Source organism: Saccoglossus kowalevskii, chromosome 8, assembly GCF_978046115.1.
Source record: "Saccoglossus kowalevskii chromosome 8, keSacKowa6.1, whole genome shotgun sequence".
NCBI lineage: Eukaryota > Metazoa > Hemichordata > Enteropneusta > Harrimaniidae > Saccoglossus > Saccoglossus kowalevskii.
In genome coordinates, this window is record NC_140648.1 from 12,001,025 (window position 1) to 12,028,664 (window position 27,640).

General features: G+C 34.8%; 1 protein-coding gene across 3 annotated transcripts; it reads left to right on the top strand.

The window, feature by feature from the left end:
- The first annotated feature begins 117 nt into the window (after nucleotides 1-117).
- Nucleotides 118-26,596, top strand: LOC100375541 (TOM1-like protein 2). 3 transcript variants are annotated; one of them, XM_002738957.3, is made up of 13 exons: nucleotides 118-229; nucleotides 3,971-4,055; nucleotides 6,090-6,168; nucleotides 11,810-12,091; nucleotides 12,243-12,494; nucleotides 13,495-13,573; nucleotides 17,133-17,260; nucleotides 17,768-17,954; nucleotides 21,009-21,132; nucleotides 21,392-21,479; nucleotides 22,054-22,116; nucleotides 23,536-23,599; nucleotides 24,879-26,596. In XM_002738957.3, the coding sequence occupies exons 1-13, from the start codon at nucleotides 178-180 to the stop codon at nucleotides 25,025-25,027; spliced, it is 1,632 nt and encodes a 543-aa protein (XP_002739003.1). In that variant the 5' UTR covers nucleotides 118-177; the 3' UTR covers nucleotides 25,028-26,596. The 3 variants fall into 3 exon arrangements, with proteins under 3 accessions (XP_002739003.1, XP_085358302.1, XP_085358301.1); XM_085502176.1 differs by having other exon boundaries at nucleotides 17,873-17,954; XM_085502175.1 differs by lacking the exon at nucleotides 22,054-22,116.
- The last annotated feature ends 1,044 nt before the right edge of the window (nucleotides 26,597-27,640 follow it).

Below are 27,640 nucleotides of genomic sequence, written 5' to 3' on the forward strand. Positions count from 1 at the left end.
TCATTATTTTGAAATTAATTTTTTGAATAAATGTTAATTGTGACTTATTTATTGGATTGAATGTAATTCCGTATGTGAAAACAAAATAAAAAGGTGCGTTGGGTGACCATCATCCTTTGTAAGTTATTTTGGTCACATGACGTAATCAATTTGCGCTCAGCTCACACAAAATCCAAGATGTCGTTCTTTGGTACCCATCCGTTCAGTTCCCAAGTTGGCCAAAGAATAGGTAGGTCGAAGTCCGTATGAGCTGTTTGCAGGATATTGTTTCGCAGATTTTACCGTCGCTTATTTCATTGTCCTCCCACTCACTCTCACCATACACTAGTTATTTTATTTTTAAAACTGGGATATTTGGCGACCCCACCTTTTGTATTTAATAGTCCCCCAATCCCAAACATTATAATTGATATTGTTTGTGCATTATATTGATTAAATATTCATGCAATCATTTATGACATCTAGGGTCCAAAGATGTGCACTGGTGGTTCCGTAAAACTTGATCTCACGAAACGCAGCGACGGTTTAAAATGCGAGAGCAATATTAATCCCGATCGCAGTCTGCGCACTTGCAAGTATTGTTTTGCAATGCAACTGCGATCGAGGTCTACTATCAGTCAACCAGTTAAACGTTGCAACCCATAAAGTGCTTGCGTTGAAATCGCTGAACGGAATGAACGCATGGAGAAAAATTAAACGATTATAGACTTTGACGTGATTTTGTAGTTCATAGTAACTATCAAGGCCATTATCCAACCCATTAAATACATAGGTGAAAAGTCATGATTAAAAAACACGCGTCAAAATAGAAACAAAACTGGCATTGCACATATAACTTTAAAAGTTAATTATAAATAATAATAATAGTATTTTTTTTTTTGTATCAATGACTATTGAATATTTATTGTTGAATGAAGCCTTATCCATATACATTTTTGGCAACATCACCCAACACACAGGTGGCATAGGGCAAAGACTAAGAATTTGTGACTGAATAGACATACAACGCCTCCCACACTAAATATCAGTACATGTTGTATCCCATTTCGTACATGTATTTTTGCACAGGCCTCAGCCGCCCCACAGCACCTGCACATGTCAAAATTGAAATTTGAGTGGACTTAAAAAATTGTGTTTTAATTGAAATGCTAGCAGTATTGAAGATTGGTATTTGTGCTTTTTCTGCTCTTCTAGCTTTCTCTGACATTTAGTCATAGCTGAATCCATTGATGTTTACACCCAGATATGCATTAATTATTCACTAGTTTTTAATTTCGGTATTCATATTTTTATAGCAAGTCTTAGAAGTATTAGGGGAGCCAATTTACAAACTCGTTAGCGAATTGGGTAACTGCTTTGGTTTTGACTAAACGGTTGGCTTTCGAATCTTGTTGGCGTCGTCTTGCGGTCATGCCCACTGAAGGCAATTGTCATACTTTAGGAGCTAATCAACGACAGTCTTACAGCTTTCAAATATACTAGGGAAAGTGTTCTATGTTCTTCGTGTACACACAAAAACGACGAATGAGGTAGATTTTTGTCAGCGATTGGCTCAATGTTACCCTAGCAGATTGTTTGGATGTGAAAGTTTGTTACTTTCTCCCTGATTTGTAGAAAACTGTTTCTCAACTTGTTTATTTAGTTTCATGCAGTGTTCAAGATGGTTAGCCTCATATAGTAAACATTGGTGGATTAATCACATTTATCATATTATCACTTGTACGGCTCAAATCATTCAAGGGAATCCAGACATGTACCAGGCTGCGTAAAAACATTCTATGTCCCCTAATATAATATAGACTCACCAAGAGCGGATGCAATCATAAGCTGATGCCAGCGAGATTCAAAAGCCAACTGTTCAGTTAAAACCCAAGCAGTTAGCCAATTCACTAGCGAGTATGCAAATTGATTGCCCCAATATTCTGAGATTTGCTGTAAAGTAAAATAAGCTAAATTAAATCAATGTATTTAAAACATTTTTTTTTTATTGAGTCAATTTACATAAACATTTTACATAGTTACATGTATGTGTACCAAAAAATTACATTGCACAACAAACAAGTACAAAGTCTCCACAAAAATATTACAATTTTTTTTCAGGTAGTCATGTTGATATGCTAGGTCGTTTCTACAATTTTCATAAATTTTCCCCATTTTTTTAAATGTTTTCCCAATTTACCTTTTCTGTTTGCAATCAAGTACTCAGTTTTCTGTACCTTCTGCACAAAGTCCTTAAATTTCTCAAATTTTGGCTTTTTACCCTGACATCTGCAAATATAAATAAACCTCCTGGCGACTAAAAACAAAAGTTTAAAAGGAGGGAGAAAAGACTATCACCAAACAAAAAGCATTCTGGGTCGTTTACCCGACGGAAACTCAGTTTTGTCCCCCATATCTCAAAGAAGGTATCCCAAAATAATTTTACTACTGGACATTCATAAAAAAGATGATGCAGATTTTCGTCAGGCTCCTTACAGAATTTACAGCCTCCTGATTCAATTTTTGGTGGGGTCATCTAACAAAGAACAGAGTTGGTTACCAGGATATTGTGGCTGAATTTCCATTGAAATTCCCTGAGCTTTGACTCTATTGTGAGTCTAAATGGTGCTAATATTGGAGTTCAATGTTTTAACATGATAAATTTCAGATCTTGGCGAAATAAAATATTGCTTTATCACTTCTGGAGTCACCAACTTAGTTTTACATTGTTTCAAATGAATTTGAACACCCACAAATCTGATACCCAACATATCATCCTCAAGGCTAGCAAATTTGTATATATATACTTCCCTGTTCCATTCGCGTGGAATTAAATCTATGTAAACAATGGAAGTCATTATTTCTCTGCCAAGACTGTGAACTTAAAACCCAGTGAAATTGCTCAAAGCATCGAAATAGTGAAATTAAACGCATGTGAAATTAAATGGTTTTACAGTAGATCATTGCTCTTTCAATGTTTCTGTCCCATGCATGATTCATTATATCCATTCTTGGTAAATATCATTGATTTTGTTTTCAATTTAATTTTCATTTATCTCTGAGATCAAAGATAAAGTGATTTATTTATTTATTTATTTTTTAAAGTGGACAGTTTATGGGCATGCAGTATGTTTAAAATTAGTCTATTCGCAATGCATTGAAATAATGTTTAAAAATGTTATTTTTTTCCAAGAAAACTATTTTTGTAACAATTGTACAATTTGCTGGTTCACTCCAGGCTTAACAAATGTATTTTCTTCATCTTTATAAATGTTTATTAATTTTACAATTCAAACTGAAACAAGGAGTTTCTATTGACTGATTGAATAACATTTTTAAATGATATTGATGTGCACTGGCGTTTGTTTGATTGACTGGTTGGACTGCCATTGAAATTAATAAATATTTATAAAAATGAAGGGAATGCCTATGTTGTATTGAGAGTACATGAACACTGTTATACTTTATACACAGGAAAACATTCATTATAGTGAAACTATTGCAAGTAATTGTTTATCAATGGAACCATGGAACTGTGTTTATAGTTACATGGTAGTAATAACATTTTAAGTCATTCATGTGGTTGTGAGTCATACAAGATACAATGTACTGCTAATGGGCTTGTCAATACATAGTTTGATCACCATCTCCATTGTACCATAAATTAGCATTTATATGGGTCATTTATTTCACACCTAATTATATGACATATGAAAGTTTGGAAAACTTTTGTATTTCTTAATCAACTGGGTGTGAATTGTTGTATGTTACTTTAAAGTGAGCTGCTTCGTATTTTCTGGTTGATTGGTGGGAAGAGCAAATTTCTATTGACTTTTCTCATTTCCTGCAGTAAATTGTTCCCCATTTTAAAATGACAAAATGCATGGGATCTATTTGTTGCTGGATATTTTTCTCTGAAAGTTTGCAAAACCCTTCCAAGAATTCTAAATGACCCTCATGCCATTTTGACAATGTCTTTTTTTTTTTCCAGAACGAGCTACCAATGAGACTTTGGCATCTGAGGATTGGGCCTTAAATATTGAAATATGTGACATCATAAATGAGACAGAGGATGGGTAAGTCTATTTAACCTTTGACCTTGTGTCTGGTGACCTACCTACTTTGACACATCAGGATACTAATGCTACAAAGGCTTTGAATTTTGTGTGAACAATATTTTCAATCCCTTCTCTATACATTTCATGGGAACCTTATCAAAACACTGGCTTTAACTACTGCTAAAGTACTTTATTTTCACTTTGAATTAATTGTTTTGCTAATTTCGTTGAAGTAATAATTCAGGGAAAATAAAAACCAGTGAGAACACCATTTTACCCATATTTTACACTCAACTCATCAAAAATCAGTGAAAATAAACTTCATACAAAACAGCCGAAATGTTTTTTCATCGAAAAATAATTCAAGCGAAAATAAAGAATTCTACAGTATGTTATCTTCCAGTATCAGAATTAAGAGGAACAGATTTGATTTATATACAAACTCCACATTGACATGCCTGCTTAGGGACGACGTCAAAAGATCGATGTCGGATAAAAAACTTATTTCCTTTAGTTTGGAGGTGGGGGGTTTTGACCTCAAAAAGTTTCCATCCTACAAAAACGATTTTATTTTTTAATGAAGTAAAAAAAATATTGGAGTATTTGTAGTTCGTTTTTAGCTCCGCTGTCGACTTTGTCGAGCGGAGCTTATCATATGAGTGATTGTCCGTCGTCGTCGTCCGTGTCAATGTTTTACTTTTTCGACTTCTTCTTGAAAACTACAAGCCTGAATGCTTTGATACTTGGTGTATATGTACGTTGGGTAGACCTCTCCCAGATTGGTTCATTTCATGATGATATCTTCAATTCTCTAATTTTGGTGAATATTTTTGTCATTTTAGTAAAAAGTGATATTTTCGACTTCTTGTTGAAAACCGCAAGTGCAATTGCTTTGATATTACATATATAGGTACTACATTTGGACCTCTCTCAGATTTGTTCATTTTGTAATGATATCTTTAATTCTCTAATTTTGGTGAATATTTTTGTCATTTTTGGTAAAAAGTGATATTTTCGACTTCTTGTTGAAAACCGCAAGTCCAATTGCTTTGATATTACATATATAGGTACTACATGTGGACCTCTCTCAGATTTGTTCATTTTGTAATGATATCTTTAATTCTCTAATTTTGGTGAATATTTTTGTAATTTTTGGTAAAAAGTGATATTTTCGACTTCTTGTTGAAAACCGCAAGTCCAATTGCTTTGATATTACATATATAGGTACTACATGTGGACCTCTCTCAGATTTGTTCATTTTGTAATGATATCTTTAATTCTCTAATTTCGGTGAATATTTTTGTAATTTTTGGTAAAAAGTGATATTTTCGACTTCTTGTTGAAAACCGCAAGTCCAATTGCTTTGATATTACATATATAGGTACTACATGTGGACCTCTCTCAGATTTGTTCATTTCATGATGATATCTTTAATTCTCTAATTTTGATGAATATTTTTGTAATTTTTGGTAAAAAGTGATATTTTCGACTTCTTGTTGAAAACCGCAAGTCCAATTGCTTTGATATATTATACATATAGGTACTACATGTGGACCTCTCTCAAATTTGTTAATTTTCTAATGATATCTTCTGTTCTTTAATTGCCATGTGCATTGCTAACAGCGGAGCTATCTCAGCCGACAGGCTGCTTGTTTTTTCTATCCAATCATGGACAGAAATAGCCGAAAAGGGGAAAAGAACAGAAAAATGGTTTGGTTTGAGTGTAAATCTGTGCGTCAAATGAGGTGCATTTGTAAAATCTTTTTACACCCACCCGACAACCAACTGCTATGCAATACTACTGTCCGATTATCAATTTGCATTTAATAGTGAATGTAGTCTGACGCCATGACCAATATTTATCAATTAAGTTTCAGTGGGGGGTAGGGGGGTTTGGAAAAAAATTAAAGGAATTAAGTTTTTTATCCGTCATCGATCTTTTGACGTCGTCCCTTAATCTATTAAATGTTGTTTAGTCGAAATAGCAACTGTATTATGGGATGAGCTTCATGTCAGTTTGTAAGACCTTCTTGTAATTTTTTTTTTCAAAAGGCCTAAAGATGCCATGAAAGCAATGAAGAAAAGACTAATAGGAAGTAAAAAATGGAAAGAAGTTATGTTGACATTGACTGTAAGTATTCAAATTGCAATATATGTGGAAAAACTGTTATGTATTATTATTTTTTATAATCAGCAAATTTTTCAACATGTCCTAATTTTGTTCGATCATTTTCAGTCAAAGGATCTAAGTGTTTTTAATTAAAATTTATTGTTTTACACCCAAAATATGGCAGATATATGAAACCACCTAATTAGCAGATTTTTGCAATTTGGTCCACCTAAAGAACATGTGTGGCCATGAATCATCGCAAGTGATTATGTTTTGAAGGAAATGTTGCTTTTCTTATTTTTGACTCCCGTGTGCGAAGCACAAAAGGGAGTCTTTCCAGCTACCCTGTATGTCTGTCTGTCTGTCTGTCTGTCTGTCTGTCTGTCTGTCTGTATGTATGTCTATGTATGTATGTCACTTTTTTTGTTCGACCGTTATCTCAAGAACCACTAATCAAATTTCGATGAAACTTGGTACATAGATGCTCTGGGATATTGCGCAGAGTTGATTGAGTTTTGGTAAAATATCATGAATATTAATTACCTAATTTGCATAATAATTAGCTGATTTTTAGCTGTTCCATGACTGTTCCACTGATATCTGAAGAACCACTCATTGGATTTTGATGAAACTTATCACATGGATGCTCAGAACTAATGCGCAGATTTGATTAGTTTTGGGTAAAAACCATGAATATTAATTACCTAATTTGCATGATAATTAACTGATTTTAAGCTGTTCTAAGACTGTTATTTAAAGAACCACTCATTGGATTTTGATGAAACTTGGCACATGGATGCTCTGAACTAATGCAATTAGTTTTGGGTAAAAATCTGTTTACGTTAATTACCTAATTTGCATAATAATTATACAATTTTCCAATGATATCTCAAGTACTAATCATAACATTTCAATAAAACTTGGTAAATAGATGTCATATGACACTTCACAGACCTAATAGTTTTTAGGGTAATATCAGTACATATTAATTACCTAATTTGCATAATTAATTAATTTTCAGCTTTTCACCTGATATCTCAAGTACTAATCATCACATTTCAATGAGACTTGTGACATAGACCTTCTAGGACTATGCAGAGACCTGATTAATTTGTGGGTAAATAATTGTGCGTATCAATTATCTAATTTGCATAATTAGTTAATTTTTTGCTGTTGCACTGATGTCTAAAAAAACATAGACCTTCTAGGACTATGCAGAGACCTGATTAATTTGTGGGTAGATAATTGTGCATATCAATTATCTAATTTGCATAATTAGTTAATTTTTTGCTGTTGCACTGATGTCTAAAAAACCACTCATTGGATTTTAATGACACTTTTACAGAGTACTCATCATCAAATTTCAATGAACCTAGGACTATACACCATATTAGTTTTTGGTAAATATTTATGCTTCTTAATCACCTAATAACATAATTAATTAATACTGGTATCTCAAATACTGATCATCACATTTGATTAAAATTTGGTACATAAATGCTCTAGGACAATAGACAGCCTGATTAATTTTAGGTTAAAATCTGTTATATTAATTCTCTAATTAGCATAATAATCAATAATTTTTTTGTTCTAATCACATTTCAATGAACTTGGTACATAGATGTTACATTGTGTAGACTTTATTAGTTTTACACTTAAATCCGTTCATATTAGTTACCTTATTTGCATAAGCTTTTCGATCAATATCTCAAGTTCAAGTAATTTTTGATTAATTGTTAATGTGTCTCCAATACTCTCTCAGCACACGGGAGTTCTTTCTAAGCTTTCTTTGATTACTCTATAAATTCAACCAGTTAAAACTTTCAACATGATTCAAATTTAAATACATGAAATCATTCAATACATTCATATGATATATTGGTATTATTTTGGTAACTTTTCACAAATTGTTTTTTTGACAAAAAAAAATAGAAGGTTCAAATTAGATAATTTCCTTATTGACAAAGGTTAACAAGGGAAGTTACAGTTTATAAGTACCCTGTTAACTGCATATCACATGATAGAGCTAAATAGTTCAGTTGTTATCATAACATGTGGTGGTGGTAATGGTCAGCCTGTACTGCTTTCAAATTTTGTGTGAACAGACAATGCATTTCTCAGTTTATTAGTCACGTGGGACCCATAACGAACATGTCATGTATTTCTCAGTGTATGTGTCACATGGAACCCATAACGAACATGTCATGTATTTCTCAGTGTAATATACGTCACATGGGACCCATAACGAACATGTCATGTATTTCTCAGTGTATGCGTCACATGGGACCCATAATGAACATGTTGTATCCCTCTGCATTTTAGATTTGTAATTGATACTCCAATAAAACTATGAATGATTCAGCTTCTTGTAAACTAATATATTCATAAATAATGAGCTCAACACTCTAAGGATTAGTTTGTTTTTGCAGCTAAACATTTGACTTGTATTGCTGTGAACACCAAGTGTTTGCAGCTAAACATTTGACTTGTATTGCTGTGAACACCAACTGTTTGCAGCTAAACATTTGACTTGTATTGCTGTGAACACCAACTGTTTGCAGCTAAACATTTGACTTGTATTGCTGTGAACACCAACTGTTTGCAGCTAAACATTTGACTTGTATTGCTGTGAACACCAACTGTTTGCAGCTAAACATTTGACTTGTATTGCTGTGAAAACCAAGTGTTTGCAGCTAAACATTTGACTTGTATTGCTGTGAACACCAACTGTTTGCAGCTAAACATTTGACTTGTATTGCTGTGAACACCAACTGTTTGCAGCTAAACATTTGACTTGTATTGCTGTGAACACCAAGTGTTTGCAGCTAAACATTTGACTTGTATTGCTGGGAACACCAAGTGTTTGCAGCTAAACATTTGACTTGTATTGCTGGGAACACCAACTGTTTGCAGCTAAACATTTGACTTGTATTGCTGTGAACACCAACTGTTTGCAGCTAAACATTTGACTTGTATTGCTGGGAACACCAAGTGTTTGCAGCTAAACATTTGACTTGTATTGCTGTGAAAACCAAGTGTTTGCAGCTAAACATTTGACTTGTATTGCTGTGAACACCAACTGTTTGCTGCTAAACATTTGACTTGTATTGCTGTGAACACCAACTGTTTGCTGCTAAACATTTGACTTGTATTGCTGTGAACACCAACTGTTTGCAGCTGAACATTTGACCTATATTGCTGTGAACACCAAGTGTTTGCAGCTAAACATTTGACTTGTATTGCTGTGAACACCAAGTGTTTGCAGCTAAACATTTGACCTATATTGCTGTGAACACTAAGTGTTTGCAGCTAAACATTTGACTTGTATTGCTGTGAACACCAACTGTTTGCAGCTGAACATTTGACCTATATTGCTGTGAACACCAACTGTTTGCTGCTAAACATTTGACTTGTATTGCTGTGAACACCAACTGTTTGCTGCTAAACATTTGACTTGTATTGCTGTGAACACCAACTGTTTGCAGCTGAACATTTGACCTATATTGCTGTGAACACCAAGTGTTTGCAGCTAAACATTTGACTTGTATTGCTGTGAACACCAAGTGTTTGCAGCTAAACATTTGACCTATATTGCTGTGAACACTAAGTGTTTGCAGCTAAACATTTGACTTGTATTGCTGTGAACACCAACTGTTTGCAGCTGAACATTTAACTTGTATTGCTGTGAACACCAAGTGTTTGCAGCTAAACATTTGACCTATATTGCTGTGAGTACCAAGTGTTTGCAGCTAAACATTTGACTTGTATTGCTGTGAACACCAACTGTTTGCTGCTAAACATTTGACTTGTATTGCTGTGAACACCAAGTGTTTGCAGCTAAACATTTGACTTGTATTGCTGTGAACACCAACTGTTTCTAGCTAAACATTTGACCTATATTGCTGTGAACACCAAGTGTTTGCAGCTAAACATTTGACTTGTATTGTTGTGAACACCAAGTGTTTGCGGCTAAACATTTGACTTGTATTGCTGTGAACACCAAGTGTTTGCAGGTAAACATTTGACTTGTATAGCTGTGAACACCAACTGTTTGCAGCTAAACATTTGACTTGTATTGCTGTGAACACTAAGTGTTTGCAGCTAAACGCTTGACTTATATTGCTGTGAACACTAAGTGTTTGCAGTTAAACGCTTGGCTTATAGCGCTGTGAACTTCTGAACATATGCAGTTGCATTGTACAAATTCAAGTAAACATCAGCTGTTGACGGGGTACATTATTCACGAAATTTGAACAAGCCTGCAGCATTATTTATGTAATCAAACAGCATAAGATGTGTTCCTGAAACTTGTTGACAATATATGATGTCTTATCTCACTTCTTTTAAGATATTGGGTTGTAATTTGTAAATATGTCATGTTATTAGTCCCCGTTCGGACGAAGTCCGAAAACGGGGACTTATAATTCGGTCTCCATCCGTGCGTCTGTGCGTTCGTCCGGAGTCATATCTCAGAATCCCTTGGACTGATTCCCTTCATTCTTTGCATGTGTGATTAGTACTTTATCTGGGACATATGCACATGCAGTGGTTTAGCGATTCGATTCAAAATGGCCGACTGGCAGCCATCTTGTTTTTTGAAAATGTTGTATTTTGGACATGCTTTGTCAGTTTTCATTCAAATTTGGTACATAGATTATACATGTTAGGATACATGTCCATGATGATTTATTTCACAATTGGATCAAAGATGGCTGACTGGCAGCCATCTTGTTTTTTGAAAATGTCGTATTTTGGACATGCTTTGTCAGTTTTCATTCAAATTTAGTACATAGATCATACATGTTAGGATACATGTCCCCGACGGTCCTTGAGTTCCTGAGTCTGTCCGTCCGTTCAACCGTCCGTCTGTCTGTCCGTGCGTCAGTCTATCCAACGTCATATTTAAGAATCCTGTGGATTGATTCTGTTCATTCTTTGCATGTGCCTAGTACCTTATATGGGACATATGCACATGCAGTGGTTTAGCAATTCGAGTTAAAATGGCCGACTGGCAGACATCTTGTTTTTTGAAAAGGTTGTATTTTGGACATGCTTTGTCAGTTGTCATTCAAACTTGGTACATAGATTATACATGTTAGGATACATGTCCATGACAGTTTATTTTGCAATTGGATCAAAGATGGTCGACTGGCAGGCATCTTGTTTTTGTTTTTTTATGCGGTATCTTGGACATGCTCTGTCAGTTTTCATTCAAATTTGGCACATACATGTACATGTACTTTATACATGTTAGGATGCATGTCCATGACAATTTGTTTCAAAATCTGGTCAAGGCTGGCCGTGTGACAGCCATCTGACTTTTTGGCCTTACTACTATATTTCCACAATTTATGTACCATTTTCATTCGTATTTGGCACATACATCATACAGTGTGTTTCATAATCAGATCAAAGATGGCTGAATAACGGCTGTTTTTATTTTGGCCATATTACTATGACACGAAACACGTGTTTTGATGTAAATAAACAATCTGTTGTATACGCCACTTGGAACTCAAGTTTCAAGGACACGCTCGCGACAACCCCTCCGCTTTAATATGACGAGCACAAAGAGAACTTAACGGGGACTGTGTCATTTTCAATGACTTGTTTAGACTGTAACTGATTGTACATTGAAAACAACATATTAACTCTTCCACAGGTGATGGAAACATGTGTGAAGAACTGTGGTCATCGTTTGCACTTATTGGTGTGTAAGCATGACTTTATCAAAGAGTTGGTGAAGCTGATTCAACCCAACAACAATCCACCAACGTGTGTTCAAGAAAAGATTCTTAGTCTCATTCAGTCATGGGCTGATGCCTTTCGTAGTTCTCCTGATTTGCAAGGGGTTGTACAGATGTACAATGAACTAAAACAAAAAGGGATTGAATTTCCAGCTACAGATTTAGATTGTATGTCTCCTATTTATACACCAGATAGGGTGAGTAAAAATAACATTAATTTGTTACCTGCTGTGTTGACACTAGTGTTTGCTAGTTTTCATGAAAGTGAAGGCCAAAATATTTTAAATTCTGCTTCTGGTCTGAAATAAATATTTCTGAACATAACTAAATATCCTAACGTTATTACAGACTGTTCCAGAACCTGCAGTTCCTCCGCCTCAAAGCAGACCGCCTACTAGACAACCTACTCAACAACAGAGGCCAGCAAGTGCCGCTAGTCCTGCACAGTTCGTTCAAGGCCCTGTGAATCCTACAGCTGAACAGATGGCCAAATTACGTAGTGAATTGGATGTAGTTGGAGGCAATGTTAGGGTCATGTCCGAAATGTTAAATGAAATGCAGCCAAATAGTTCTGATTCTAGTGACGTAGAACTACTGCAGGTATGTTATGTAATATTTTAATTGAATGAGGCAGTTAAACTTAGACAGTATGACACTAGTGAATAGTGTGCTATGAATAAAATAAATTTCATTTCTTAGCGCCGGGAAGATGGCCGAGCAGTGCTCGTGGGTTGACTGAACCTGTTGCAGTCTGTCCGTCGTACATCGGCTGTCGTCAGTCAACTTTTATTCAAGTGACTTCTTCTCCCAAACCGTAAACTAGATCATTTTGCTAGGGTGGTCCTCTTGTCAGATTTGTTCATTTTATGACATCACATCCAAATCTCTGTTTTTAGGGAATATTTTTTCTACAACTGCTTGTCAGATCGCATTGAAATTTGGCATGCTCATTTTTGCATACTTTTGACTTCTTCTCCAAAACTGCCTGCAAGACTTCAAATTTGTTCATTTGGTGAAGATATCTCTATTTTTGTGAAAGTAATGAATTTTTTGGTGAATACCCCCCCCCCCCCCCCACTTTTCCATACAATATATATGAGCTATGTATAATACATGCTCTGTAATAGACAAGTTTATTGTTGGGTTCTGAACTACGAGGACCAATGTTTTTTAAAAATGTTGAATTTCAGGTCAAAGTCATTTCAATGTTTATATGTTTTGCAGTACACATTGTGTTTGGTTCTGAACTACCAGGGCCCAATCTTCAGGGTTTGGTCAAGGTCATTACAAGGTCACATGTTCATTGTGTAGAGAGGCTGTGTAATATTGCACGACAGAATGCCCCCCTCTCCAATCATTAATGCCACACCAAGGGTAATGCCACACCCTGTGGCTGAAAAAGCTCCGCTGTACTGTTCTTTTTGAGCTCTTTTGGCCGCATGATCACTTGTTTTGTCTAGTATAAACCCATGCATTATGTACCGGTATATGATTTTCAAAACAACAATTCATGTTATTTATGATGTTCCTGTGATAAAATGTTCTTTTTCTTTGCATCTCATCACTTCTGCCGGCTGTATTCTTGATTTGTGCTTTATAGGAACTCAATAGGGCATGTCGGGCAATGCAGACTCGAGTTGTGGAACTAATAGGCAAGGTAGCAAATGAGGAAGTAACAGGTAAATAATTTGGTTTTTGTCACAGTAGAACTCAATATATAAACAGGCCTGTCAGATTATAATTACGGAATTCATTGCATAATATTGGCCCTCATGGGTCTGAATTAGAGTATGTTTGATTATCTATTATGTGTGAAATTTTTTAACTTGACATTTGTACTTCTTTTGCTATATCAGTGTTCTCGCAAGGAATTTAAACCACTGTGGTGGCATGATGTGCATATCATTTGCATATCATTTACATAATAATAGAAATTGACCAAAGCACATTTACAACCACACAATAAACAACATATATTTTCAAAAACAAAGAGGCAGATATTTATTTGCTTCACAGTGTTATAAACACTTTTTTTTGGGCACTTTTGTAATATTAATGAGCTCCGTCACAGTGCAAATATTTTTTTTTTGCAGTCAGAAAATTACGTTTCACAACTTAGAAGAGTTTGAATTTAAAAATGAAACATTCTCGAAATGCAAATGCTGCAGACTAAAAAAAAGTTTGAATGAATCACCGTCCCTCAACAGGGACGGTGAATGAATGAAACGTTTCAGCCAGGATTATGTTTACGACTTTCATGATCTTATTTACTACAAAATTCTCTTTCAAAAAATCGACCACGTAATTATTTGGCGGATTGCTGGTTATTATTCCAACCATCAGCTTCTACAACGTTTACATTTACAGTAAATGAACGAACAAATAACACTTCCAAACGATCATCAAAGTTACGACGTGACATAACTTACTTCGCGATGTTAAAAACTAAATACTTCTTTTTTTTATATGAAAAAAACGTAAAATTTGAACTAATTTTATCGGGAGAAATTATTTTTGATCACTCGATCACCTTGGTGAAAAACACAGACCCGCCATGATAGCTGTGACGCGTTAGTTGACCGCATGTGTCCTTTGACCCGGTGGGTCAAAAACGGCATTAACCAATCAGAATGCCGCATGATAATGCCGGTAGAACCCGAAGTTTTCTGAATGACGTGATCATAAAAATTACATTGCGGAAGTAAAGCGATGTCGTAGTACGATGTGTTGGTATGGATTTCAGATAAAAACTTCATGATGGTTTTCGAAAGAGGTGATTAGCAATTTTTAAAATGTAAAAAAAGTCTTTGAAGGAGAGTTTTTACATGATTCACGATGATAACAGTTCACATGTATTTTACCCAATCACGCAATAAACATGTTGTTTTTTCTTGAGCAGTGTAAACTGATCGTGAACTCCGCTTTGCCCATGTTACATCGGGGTGGAATTGATTTTGAAAGAATTTTAGCTTTCAATCTAAAGACTGCGTCTATCATCAGAAAATATTTACTTACTTACAAACAAAGAGGTCAGAGTCCTGTACAGAAGCGTTTCCGTGGTGGTCGCTAATTTTGAGTGCCAGTCGGGCCGACCAGCGTGACGAGATCCCCAATGAAAAAAGCACTGTGGTGGTCTTGCTAATCACCGTGTCGGTGTCAGACCGGTGTGGCGGCAAATCGAAGAACTGTGGCGGCACCGCCACGCTGTTTATATCCTTGGAAGAACACTGCTATATGCACAATTCATCTTCAAATAAATCTGTTTTGAAAATCAATTCAGTAAAGTGGAGGGGTGTCATTTGTGCATACATGATAAAGCGTTCAAAGCGACAATATCACGCTCTAAAACGGGTAAATGTTTGTAAAATGTACGTTAAACAATGTACTATGGTCTTCTGTCGCATGTGCAGATGACGACTCCCATGCTTTAATTTCAATCTTGACACTTGGACGTATCAATTCATTATATGCACTGTAACATACTTTAGCTGTAATTATTTATTAATAACTCACACATGACAAGTTATTAGTAAACAAATATTAGTATGCTGAATACAATTTATAAATAAATAATTAATACATGTATAATAAAACATGCTTGTAACGTAAAAGGTATTAGTATATGAATATTAATATACTGTGCTTGTAACCGGAGATTTATTAGTAAATAAATAAATAAAAATATCAGATTAGCTTTGATAAAACTTTATTAAAAGTGCTAAAAAATATATTTTATTTGTATGATTAAGTCTTACAATAGAACTGTGTGCCATTATTACATGTACCATTTTTATCATGCACCATTTTACCATATCGCTTGCCAGTGTTCTCCCCAGACTCTAAGCCAAGCATCGCGGCTAATTTATATAACAATACATCTTATTTGCATAATTTTGTTTGCATAATAATTAGTTTCCCCAACAAACATTATAACTGAAATAAAGAAGAGATACATATCTCATATATTTTTTATCATTTACATTCATTGTGTTTTATGTGTGCATCAAGTCAAATACAGTTTGAAATAGAACAGGAAAGAAATGGAAATACTTATAGCCAGTCAGTAAATATATTGTTTATCCGTGGAGGTAACCGGTTCATCATTATTTTGTGTACAAGTAGTCAGTTTTAGTGCCAATGTTACTGTCAGTTCATACGACGGGGGGGGGGGGGGTTGTTTGTTAAATTTGCTAAATCTGTATGAAGAAATTAATAAATCAATAATGACATTTTTTTTTCTATAACGGCATTTCAAAACTAAAGTCAGCGATTTTCATTGATCTATCTATTATTTGTGTAACGCTACGATCACCGTAACATTGTCAGCTGACGGCATTGCGTTGAACGCTGCTGTTGCGATCATCGGTCCCTGACTTTTTTGTTTAAAAATACACAAACTTAGAATTTTTGCTTAATTAAAACGATTCATTGATGATTAACTTAGAAAATACATCAAAATCGCCAACGAAATGTTGTTTTTAAACATCGCGGAAAAACATGCACTCTGCGCCGCCATTTTTGTTACCTCAATCAAAATCTCCGTTGTAACCCAGCATGCATCGGTTGTGATGTCACTACATGCGTTACGTCGCCTTAGGGTGGCGTTCCTCGGTAATGACGCACTATGAATGAGGTATTTCTAGAGGTCAGGGTTCGTTTTTTCCTCGTCCGTCTCGTCTGCAGTTGAATAATTTTTACTTCGATTTATTTACAGCTTTTTTTCCCGATGCGACTTAATTTCACTTGTTTTTTTAATTCTTGGTAATTAGTGTCACTGGCGATGAAGTAGTAAAAACGCAATTAATCGCAGTGCAGCAACTCGGGATAGACCATCCCGACGCAATTGGCAAATTATTACTACCCTAGTATTTTGGGTTTGCCAGCTCCGCACCCTTGATAGACTTGGTAACTTCTTGTAGACTTCCGTTTTTATCACTGTTTTTGTAAGGCTAACTATGTACAAAGGCGGGATTACCTTTCGATCAATACATGTTATTGTTTTAAAGATGTGCTAGACGAGGCTGACACTTGTAAACAATACAACGTGAATAAGCATCGCGGGCAGGATTTCAAGGATCGCGGGCGAAACAAAAGCGACGCGGCTGTTTGTCTAAGCGACGCGGGCCCGCAGTCCTTGAAAGGCCTGGGGAGAACACTGGTCGCTTGACACAGACATTATTTTATTCCATATACTTAAAGCTGTCAATATTCATGACACAGTATCATTTTCATTTACAGGAGAATTACTACATATCAATGATGATTTGAATAATGTCTTTGTAAGGTATGATAGGTTTGAAAGGTATAGGACTGGTCAATCTGGCCCTCAAGCGCCAGCTACCGATTTGCCTCCTGCCTACACAAAGGTATTACTTAACAGATGCATACTGACCTAATACTGTTATTTTATACTTTCGTTAGTGTATATACATAAGTGCATGTGATTCTAATGTGTTTGGCTTGTTATTACTCGATGTCTGGATAAATTACTAACTGGATTCCCAAAATATTCTTATCAGCACACTTTCATGTGTGGTTTAGCGTAGTTATATTACTCATAATATCAGTAACACATGCTATTGAATTAAAGAAAACAAATGTACCTCTTTTCGTGTGGTGCATGTATTTTTACACGAAACACGGGAACCATTCAGTACCATTCAAAATATCAGTACAGTTCTCATTGCATATCAATTATGATAGCATGTATGCACGTGTATATGGTGTAAAGGTAACCCCAATTAGTTAGTATATCCTGAAATCCTTACCACACCTGTGTATATTTATGGGAACTAAAATAACTCTGTGTTGTCCATTGTCATAATTTTTTTATGTTTTTATTTTGTGTGTGTATTATATTTTTTTCCGTCCAGGCTGTTTCTCCCCAACCCCAACAAACCCCACAACCACAACCAACAGAATCTGAACCAGCCATGGGCCAACTAATCGATCTAGGTTTCGATCCTCCAACCCCTCAGCCAAGTGCAGCGGCAGCAATGCCAGTGTCTACGCAGTTACCTGGTGACAACACCGACTTGACGAAACAATTAGCTGGAATGAGTAAGTATTCTCGGGCTCTATGTCATCAGACACCATGTTAAATACCCATGAGCAATTTTTGATTACAGGAAAATCTAACCTGATGACAGTAGTGCTTCAAAAGTCATGAATACAGTCAAGACTGGATTAACAAATAAGATTTAAATTTACCTTTTAAATGCTTCTTTTAACCATTGGAGCGCCATATTTTTCTAACATTGTAAGTGGTGTTGCAAAATGTCTTCTACAGTCAAACCTGTGTATAGCTACCACCAAAGGGATCTCATTAAAATGGTCTTTATAGACCTGTGGTCTTCATATGGAGGTTGGATGAATTTTATATACTATTTGTATACAAAATAATTAGATGGTTTTGTAGAAACAAAAACACATTTATTTGAGTTGATCAAAGTATTGCTGAAAGGCGGTCACATAAAACAGGTGTTTTTATACACAGGTTGCTCATATGTTAAATTGTGGTGGTTGCCGCTGCTATTTCATGTGCAATATGGGACCACTACACAATGACCACCGCCTGGTTATCACTATAGGCAGGTGGTCTTTATAACGTAGTGGTCACTGACACACGTTTGACTGTATAAAAGAAAACAGACGTAATATGTCTCAACACTGAATAGTTTACTTCTGTTAAAGGTCAGCTTGGCTGTCATTTTGAATTATTCAAATTTTTGTTTTGTTTTACTTACATAATTCCTATTGTTTATAATCCTTTAAATAGATGAGGGAGGGCAAGGAGGGATAGCTGGTACAGGTTAGAGAAAATAAAAACAGCATTTTATGTTTTTACAGGAAATAAAATGAAAATTCCATTTACAGTAAAAAATAGTTTTTTAGCTCCGCTGTCGACTTTGTCGAGCAGAGCTTATCATATGAGTGATTGTCCGTCGTCATCGTCCGTATCAATGTTTTACTTTTTCGACTTCTTCTTGAAAACTACAAGCCTGAATACTTTGATACTTGGTGTATATGTACCTTGGGTAGACCTCTCTTAGGTTTGTTCATTTCGTGTTGATATCTTCAATTCTCTAATTTTGGTGAATATTTTTGTCATTTTTGGTAAAAAGTGATATTTTCGACTTCTTGTTGAAAACCGCAAGTCCAATTGCTTTGATATATTATACATATAGGTACTACATGTGGACCTCTCTCAGATTTGTTCATTTTCTAATGATATCTTCTGTTCTTTAATTGCCATGTGCATTGCTAACAGCGGAGCTATCTCAGCCGACAGGCTGCTTGTTACACTTTACAGATAAAGCAAATTCCTAATTACATTTTACATTTTTATAATATTTTTGATAATTTGTGTATAAGAATCAAATTTGGAAATTGCGTATGAATTACAACATTAAATTTGGGAAATGCTTTATACGCTTACAAAAAATAAGATCTTTGTACAAATTACAGACGAATAAAATAGCTGATCACATTTTATACTTGCCCATGAACGAAATTACTTTTTTTATTAAACAATTGATTACCGATACTGCTTACAAAAATAACCCTCGCCAACCTAATAACATCTTTATTGATTTTAGTCTCACAGAATCCCCTCCTACAACAATAATGCTATACAATAGTGGATGACAACGCTGATGTTGTGCCTTTAATCCATTAGAACAATAAGCCATATTCCGCTCACTGTGAGATCTTGCGTGGCCAAGCTTTACGTCCTTAGCAACCAGTTTCAATCACCTGACACAGGTCATGAGCAATTCAAGAGCAATTCTCGATTTCATCTAAAAGGATTACAAGAATGGTTGTTTTTTTACACGTTTCCCAAAACCAAAAACACAACCTGGGAAATATGATCGGTGGATCAGTGCCTGTTCTCATGCCAATGACCATGACGTTGAAAGGCACTTGATCACACAGGACACTTACAGTACTTGACCATATTAGCGCCCACTGTCCTCACTCAGAAAATCGTAATTATTTAGGGAGTGGGCGCATACGACAATTTTAATTGACTATGCGGCAAATTGGGAGAGATATTATGTCTTTGAGGGAAATAAAATTACAAAATTAATTGCGATGTCATTGAATGAAGAAACAGAAATGGTCACAAAAAATATGCACATTTTATTACAATATTAGTTACGTACCACTCGAATTTACGAGATTAAAAATATTAGTCTGTTGAAACACATTCAAAGTCAAAATCTTCATCATTATCTTCATTGTCAAATGTTTTGGATTGTACGCAAACTCTCAATGAAAAGCATGACATCTTCTTGCACGATTTGACCTAATGGATCAAGTCTGTTATTAACCAATCAGAATGCTGTAGTTCTTTAGAAATTCTGGTAACGCAGTGTGGAAGTGAATTATCAATGTCAAAGTACGATCTGTTGAAATAGATTTTTTCAAAAACTGGTAACTAGCACTTTATCGGAGGCAATGTTCTGATATTGTCACATCTAGACCCAATACCACTCACTGCAAGGGGTGTAGAATTCGATGTTGAAACACCAAATTTACGTAAAAGGCTCTTGAGCCATGGCACTGTGTGTTGTTGACATCTTCCATCATATAAACATAAAAAGAACAATAAAACAAACGCATCGCAAGCGTGGAAATAAGGTCAACAAAAACGCACAACATTATGCAAGGACGCCATTTTGAGCCACAGTTTGACTGTGTCACAAAGCTGACAATCGTTGTCAGAGTATCTCGCAGGATCTCCCAGTGAGTGTCAACAAAATTGTCAACAAAATATGCTTAGTTAGTTTAGAAATTAGTATGCAAATTAACATATGCAGATTACTTTCATAGTTGTGTTAGATTTTCAACTACATAACAGTATGTAAGTTTCAATTCATTTGAGCAATTTTATTGTAATGATATCAACAAAACATTCTGAAATTAGATTATTATGCAAATTAGCTAATCTGTCACGAAATATATATGGTATGTATCAAAATGTACCCAGTGACATGCACACACATACAAATCCCTCAACACATCAGTATGATATTGGCCTCCCATTTGTTCTCTGCACACAGGAGTCAACTAGACTCGTTTTCATGACACATGGCTCCTCCATTCTTTCAGGTGTTACAGGAGGAAGTGTGAGTAGTACTTTAGGTCAGTTGAACACTATGCCAGCAAATACACAAGATGAATTTGATATGTTTGCACAAGCCAGGCAAAACACTTTTGAAGACAGTAGGAAAGGGTAAGTTTATCAAAGGACAAAGTCATTAACAGTAAATTACTAGTAACTGTATTCTAAGCGCCCTCATTGTTGGGTATTGAAAGTTATTTTGTTTTTATCAGCTTTCCTAATATTCAGTAGTTGTTTAGGTGTCTTTTGATGGGTCACTTGAAATTGTTGTAGTAGACTGTTTTACTCACAATAAAAATAGACAACCAATCTCCTTGGTTTCTGCTTAATTTAGGATATGACATAAATGTTTTCCTTCATATGTTTTCAGTGGTAGCACATATTCGGATAACACCAATATTGATCAGTCTGGTGGAATAGCTGGCATTGTAAATTCCAAGCACAACAATGGGCAACCGGTAAGTCTGAAACATGTCTTACATTTCAATTTGTGAAATTTTAAATGTGATTTAATTTGTTATTATTTATGCACTTTATTTGTTTCCATTATATTTATTTGATAACTGCATATTTTGTATTTTTAAAAAAAGCGAAACAAAATTAAGTAACAATGATATTGTTATTTATATAAAGTCAGTTGAAGTGTCACTATGCAGTGAGACAAGTGTTTGACATGGATTCACTTCCTGTCACCAGAACTACACAGTTGTAGTCAGTTATTTTGAAAGTTCACAAACTTTTCAAAAAATATAGAAAACATGTTTTACATATATACACTCAAAATGAATAAGAATCTGTATGTGCCTTTGTAAAACATTTCTTTGGGCACAACAAGCATGTATATTCAGCTCATGAAAAACAGGACAACTGGTTGCAAAATTGACCCCCTTGGCAACCATGAAGCACTACTGATTGCTAAAAAACAAAATACAAAATGGAAAAAAGTAATGCTTGCCTCCCTTAATTTTGAAATTCAGTTGTTTAAGTTAAGATTTAAAAATTGTGGAATATTGCTGTTTCATGTGTGGCTAGATCCCCCCAGCCAGTACAGAACAACTGGAGGAAATTGAACAATGGTTACAACAAACAAACATGGTAAGATATCATGACCTTTGCTTGTGCATCACCTCTAACTGCACCAACAGCACTGGTGTGCATTGATCATTCTTCAAGTAGCATTTCTACAGTGGCCTAGGGGGCATTCATTCATACACAAACCTCTTAACCATGAGTGTGAACATAGATTCAGAACCCAGCCCCCCTTACTATCACATTATGTGGTGTGAAATTAATTCTCAACACTGATCATCATAAAAAATAAATTGCTGAAGTTTATTTTTTAAATATATTTTCTCAAAAACAATTAAAAAATTAAAGTCTAAACAGGGACTAGGAGAAGTATTGTAGTTCATTTGAATCTGAAGCAGGGTTGTCTGGATCTGAATGTGATGCTGGGTTTTGAATCTGAGGCTGGATCTGAATCCAACTTAATGCTTGTCTCTTAATCTAATCAGTAGTTCTCCTTAACCAGACATGCTTGGTCTTATCTGTGAACTTTCACTAACATTCAGTGTGGAATTGGTTTGGTTTGTTTTGTTTTGTTTTTCTTTTGATTATTTATTGCTATATATTGTTTTGTTTGATGGTACGTGTACTGTTTACCACATGGTGTTCACTTTACATGCAGTGTATGTTGACCAGTGTTACAATTTGTCAACAGTCTAGTCTTTCCATATAAAGAAATCATTTACATACATTTGCATACAGCTTTCAACCAATCACAGTTCATTAAATCTATACTTTTGACAGGAATGTTTGAAAAAAAAGTACTTGTGTAATGCATTTGTGTAATATGTCAGTGGTGATTTGCAACTGGAGAGGAGAGCTCGATGGTTTTATAAAACATTTTAGACAGACAAACCTATATTAAAAATTTTAAAAATTACAAAATTTGTTACCCAAATTGTTGAATGTTTTCAAAATTGCAGTGTGTGACTTTAATATCATACACAGTAATTTCTTGCTGCTGCTATCTTTCTGTAGTGTTCACATCTTTCAACTCAAAATAATCTAAAGGAGCATGCCAAGACTAAACCATTTCTGCTTTTGACTTGTATACTATATTAAAAGCAAACTTGTGTAGTTTTTACACACACCTGTGGTGTTCTTCTTTCTGATATAACAGCATATAGATAGGTAGATTTAGGGGTCAGCCATTTGAAATCGTGGGGGTGGCTGGAAGATTTGTTTAAAAAAAATGTGTTGTGAGGTAAACACTTTGACAAATTCAAGAAACATAAGAATGTTCAAACAAGACCGCGGGAAAACATTTGCACTGGTCATGCTCTTCCAGTTGCTCCCCCTGATTTCTAATGTTGACCTTCAGTAGCCATGAGCGTTATAGAACATTTGTTGTGTATGTTACACATGGTGTCACATTGCCATTGGTTAGATCTTGCTCAGGGAAAGGACTTTTTTGTGATCCTTAAATACTACTGCATTTTCCTTATCTAGGACAAGAAAAAAGACGATTCATTGACAGAAGCAAATACAAATCAAGAACCACTTACAAGTTCTGGTGAGTAACATGTGCTGTTTTTGCAACTTTTGTTCCATTTGTAATTCTTTCTACTAGTACATCTTTAAATCAATGTAGTGTGAGTGTGTGTGCATGTTTGCGTGCATGCATGATGTTTATTTCTGTTTTATTGTACTACTAAAAGTATTTGCATTTTACTGACATACTGTACCTGATTTTGTAAGACTATTGTAAGGCCAGACTTTTATTATCCCTTGTTTTGCAAACCCGCCAAATCAACAGGAGCCGAAAATGAAATAAAAATAAAATTTTATTTCAGCGTAATTTCTCGCGCCAGCCGACTTGTAAGTGCAAAAAATTGTTGAAAAAAACTTATTTTTTTCTTCAATTTTTTTTTTGCACGCCGCATAACAAACCCTATTTGTATTTTCGTGGGAGTATCATGATCAAAGTAGTCTCATGCAGATGAGAAACAAGGTTATACATCGAATAAAATTTTATTTCATTTCTTCTCTCCGATCAATGATCTCATTTACAATTCTTTGAGAATCACACAAATCTAATGGAAAAAAGAATTATTATTTGTTTTCCTCGCCCTCCTCAAAAAAATTGTCTTATAAAAACTCGAGAAACAAGCAATAAAAAAAGTCTGGCCTAACAAGTGTTTTTCCTAGAATAATTTGTATCATATGTAAATCACTTGTATTGATTTCGTTTTAATAAAAGAGCTCTGTTGTTTATCCACAACTAAAGAGTAGGAAGCCCTTACTCTATAAGTCCCCAGGAGAACCCTGAAATGATACTGTACAAGCACTAATTTCCACTGACTTTTATATTCCATTGTTTTGTGCTTTTTCACTGGATTTTATTTTAATGTTGCTCATTCCATGGATTTAATTTAGTGGATTGGTATGAAAATGGAGTACCTAAAACTTATGTATTTGCAGTACATAATTGTATTCACTGTAAGTGAACACAGTGTCTATCGATGGTGAAGTTCTGAAATTTGTGATCTAAAGGACTTGCAATAATATTAAAACAGGGCTAGACACTAAAGGTTGTCCTATAGCCAAGAAACAAATGAAATTGCCATTCAGTCAACTGAATATTCGCTTTCCTTTATATCAGACTACTGGTATATTAAAACAGGGCTAGACACTAAAGGTTGTCCTATAGCCAAGAAACAAATGAAATTGACATTCAGTCAACTGAATATTCGCTTCCCTTTATATCAGACTACTGGTATAGTAAGTATAGTGTCGAAATATATTTGGACAAGTGAGTTTAACCTGTAATTTCTTTGCCTTATGCATTCCAGAATTTGACAGGTTTTTGGCAGAGAGGGCTGCAGCTGCTGACGCACTTCCAGATATCAACGATAGATCGGCATCCCAGCCGGTATCTGCCAACCGAAATAGGAGACAAATACAGATGGAAGAAACAGATAATACAATGTTCGGCCTATAGACTTAAATATCCATTTAAATAATGGTTAGCTTAGATCGGGGTATGGGTGGGTATGAACAGGCATGATATTAAAGTTTACATCAAGGAAACATCAAGATTCTTTTGATGGTATATTTTAATTCAAGAATATATTGACTTGCAGTGAGTCTGTTTTTTTCTTTCATTTGGAAGCAGTGATGCTAATCTGTTTTTTTCAACATATGTGACTTCCATCGGACAAGTTGCAATAATTTCCTCACTTGGTAGATTTTCCAGTTTTGTGTGAAATCGAATGAAATTTGTCAAATTTTTAATTTTAAAGCAGTTTTTTAGTTGAGGGGCGACCTAACCAGATCGAGATAGTACTGAACACTGCAGTGTAAATTAGGGTAGAGGTCCATAAGATCGTCATGTCTTTTTAGCTGAAATGTTATTTTAGCTAATTTAAAATAAAATATATTCACACGTTGAAATTTTTGGCACTTTAGCTATAAAATTAAGGTTCTGGTAGTTCAATTTCAACTTGATGTACAGTATTTGCAGTTTGTCAAAATTACTGTTAGCTTTAGTTCCATGTGGGACAAATGTTCGTAATTTTCTGCGACTTTAGGAGAGTGCTAAATATTTTGGCAATGACATGTGCCCTGAAATTATTAAACTGCAAAATTGAGACTTGTGAAAATTAAACGATTTACAGAACATATTATATTCAAAGAAATTCCAACTTATATCCTCATGTAGGTGGGCTTTAGATGTTCTATACCAAATCAAAACGAAAAAAAAAAATTTTTTGACTTTGTAACCTTGAATGTATACTCTGATGCTAAGAAAACCATAAAAGACTCTTTTTTAATTTAAAAAAAAAATACAGATGTAAATAAGGTTTTAAAAAAATTTCAGTAAAACTATTGAAGTTTATGTTCAATAATTAATAATCGTGATAGAAATTCATATAGTTGTATAAAACCGCACAACAGAAACCATTGTATCAAGAGTAAGGAACTGAGAACATCAAAATCTGCTGCTGCTGCTACTTCTTGAAATATTAATGTAATTCTTATGGTTGAATATTGTCCTTTTAAAAAAAACACATCTAAAGATTTGATTTTCAGCCTGAGGTCATGAAGATGAGGCAGGAACAAACAAATGCTTCTGAAATGGTAGCTGAATGCAATATGATTACTGTAAAATAATTTATTTTAGCTGTAATTAATTTTTGCTGAAAAGACGTTTTAGGTGTTTTGCATGGAATTTATTTTCATTGATTTTTGATGAGTTGAATGTAAAATATAGAAAAAAAGGTATATACGCTGGATTTTATTTTCACTGATTCATTCCTTCAGCGAAAATAGTGAAAATTAATTCCAAGCGAAAATAAAGTATTTCTCAGTACCCTATTCTCGTGTTGACATTGGGACACTTAAAGCCTGGATGATGATGATGATGATGATGATGATGATGATGATGATGATGACGATGACGACGATGATGATGACGATGATGATGATGATGATGATGTGTAGTATTAATTTGCTGGATGATATACACAGTTTAAATATCTAGCTTGAAATAAAGTAAATATTCCAGTCAGTTCTTGTATATAGTTATTAAAGTGTCATAATTTGCTTGGAAGCAGTTAACAAAAATAACAATGGGTGATTTTCCATTCATTGCAAGATCTCCCATAATGATCTCGCAAAAATTGATTCGATTTTGAACTTTAATTTTTTTTCTTTTTTTATAGCTCAATGCCAAAATGCAAATCTTTCAGAGGAGAATTAGAGCATTGAGATACCCTTCATCAAAAGTGTACAGTAATCGTTATTCGTGGGAATACCCCCAAAATACTTTCTCATTTGTGAAATCTTAAACTTTTGTTTGTCATGTTTTTACATTCAATTTCACACATCCCGTGGGATCTCTCAGTGAATGGAAACTGGTCTATTTTCTTACATCTCTGAAAAAACTCGCCATACTAGTATTCTATTATTAGTGACATTTCCAATCCCCGATTAATGATGGACACAGGCAACTAGTTAAAATGTGGAAAATTTACTGTCGTCGCCATATTGTTCTGAACACCAACATTTTGCCATCTATTTTATAGCAATGTACATGATTGAATGAAATGAAAGGCAACTGCATCGTGATCATCTATTTATATTCAACATGTCTGACTCGCCCACTATTAGATTGATGTATCCTGTATCCCAATATGTTCTAATCAAATATCAATCTCCATGCACACATTACAAACCAGTCAGGAACATTGCTGATGTTGCCGTTTTGGTTTTTAGAACAATATAGTGGTGACAGTTACAGCTCTAATTCTTGGTATTTTGCAGAGTGAAAGATTTAAATTTTTGAATTGAACAATTTTCATACAATTGGGGTTTGTAGCAGTCACAGAAGGGAATAATTCAGTGAAATTACATTGTGTTAAGCCATGTCCATTCTCAAGTTTTCAGCCGGAACAGTTCATCACATGTTAAAATGTTTGATTTGAATAAGTCATTACTTTCTGATTACACTAATTGCCTTTGGTGAAATATAAAGTATTTTATATGTAGAATTATATGGCCACAATCTTAAAGTTGTGATGATACTGATACCTTAAATGTATTCTCTTTCTTA

Coding starts and splice junctions, on each gene's coding strand:
- LOC100375541 (XM_002738957.3), top strand. CDS start 178: ATGTCGTTCTTTGGTACCCATCCGTTCAGTTCCCAAGTTGGCCAAAGA. Junction 6,169..11,809: donor AAGTTATGTTGACATTGACT/GTAAGTATTCAA, acceptor ACTCTTCCACAG/GTGATGGAAACATGTGTGAA. Junction 12,092..12,242: donor CTATTTATACACCAGATAGG/GTGAGTAAAAAT, acceptor ACGTTATTACAG/ACTGTTCCAGAACCTGCAGT.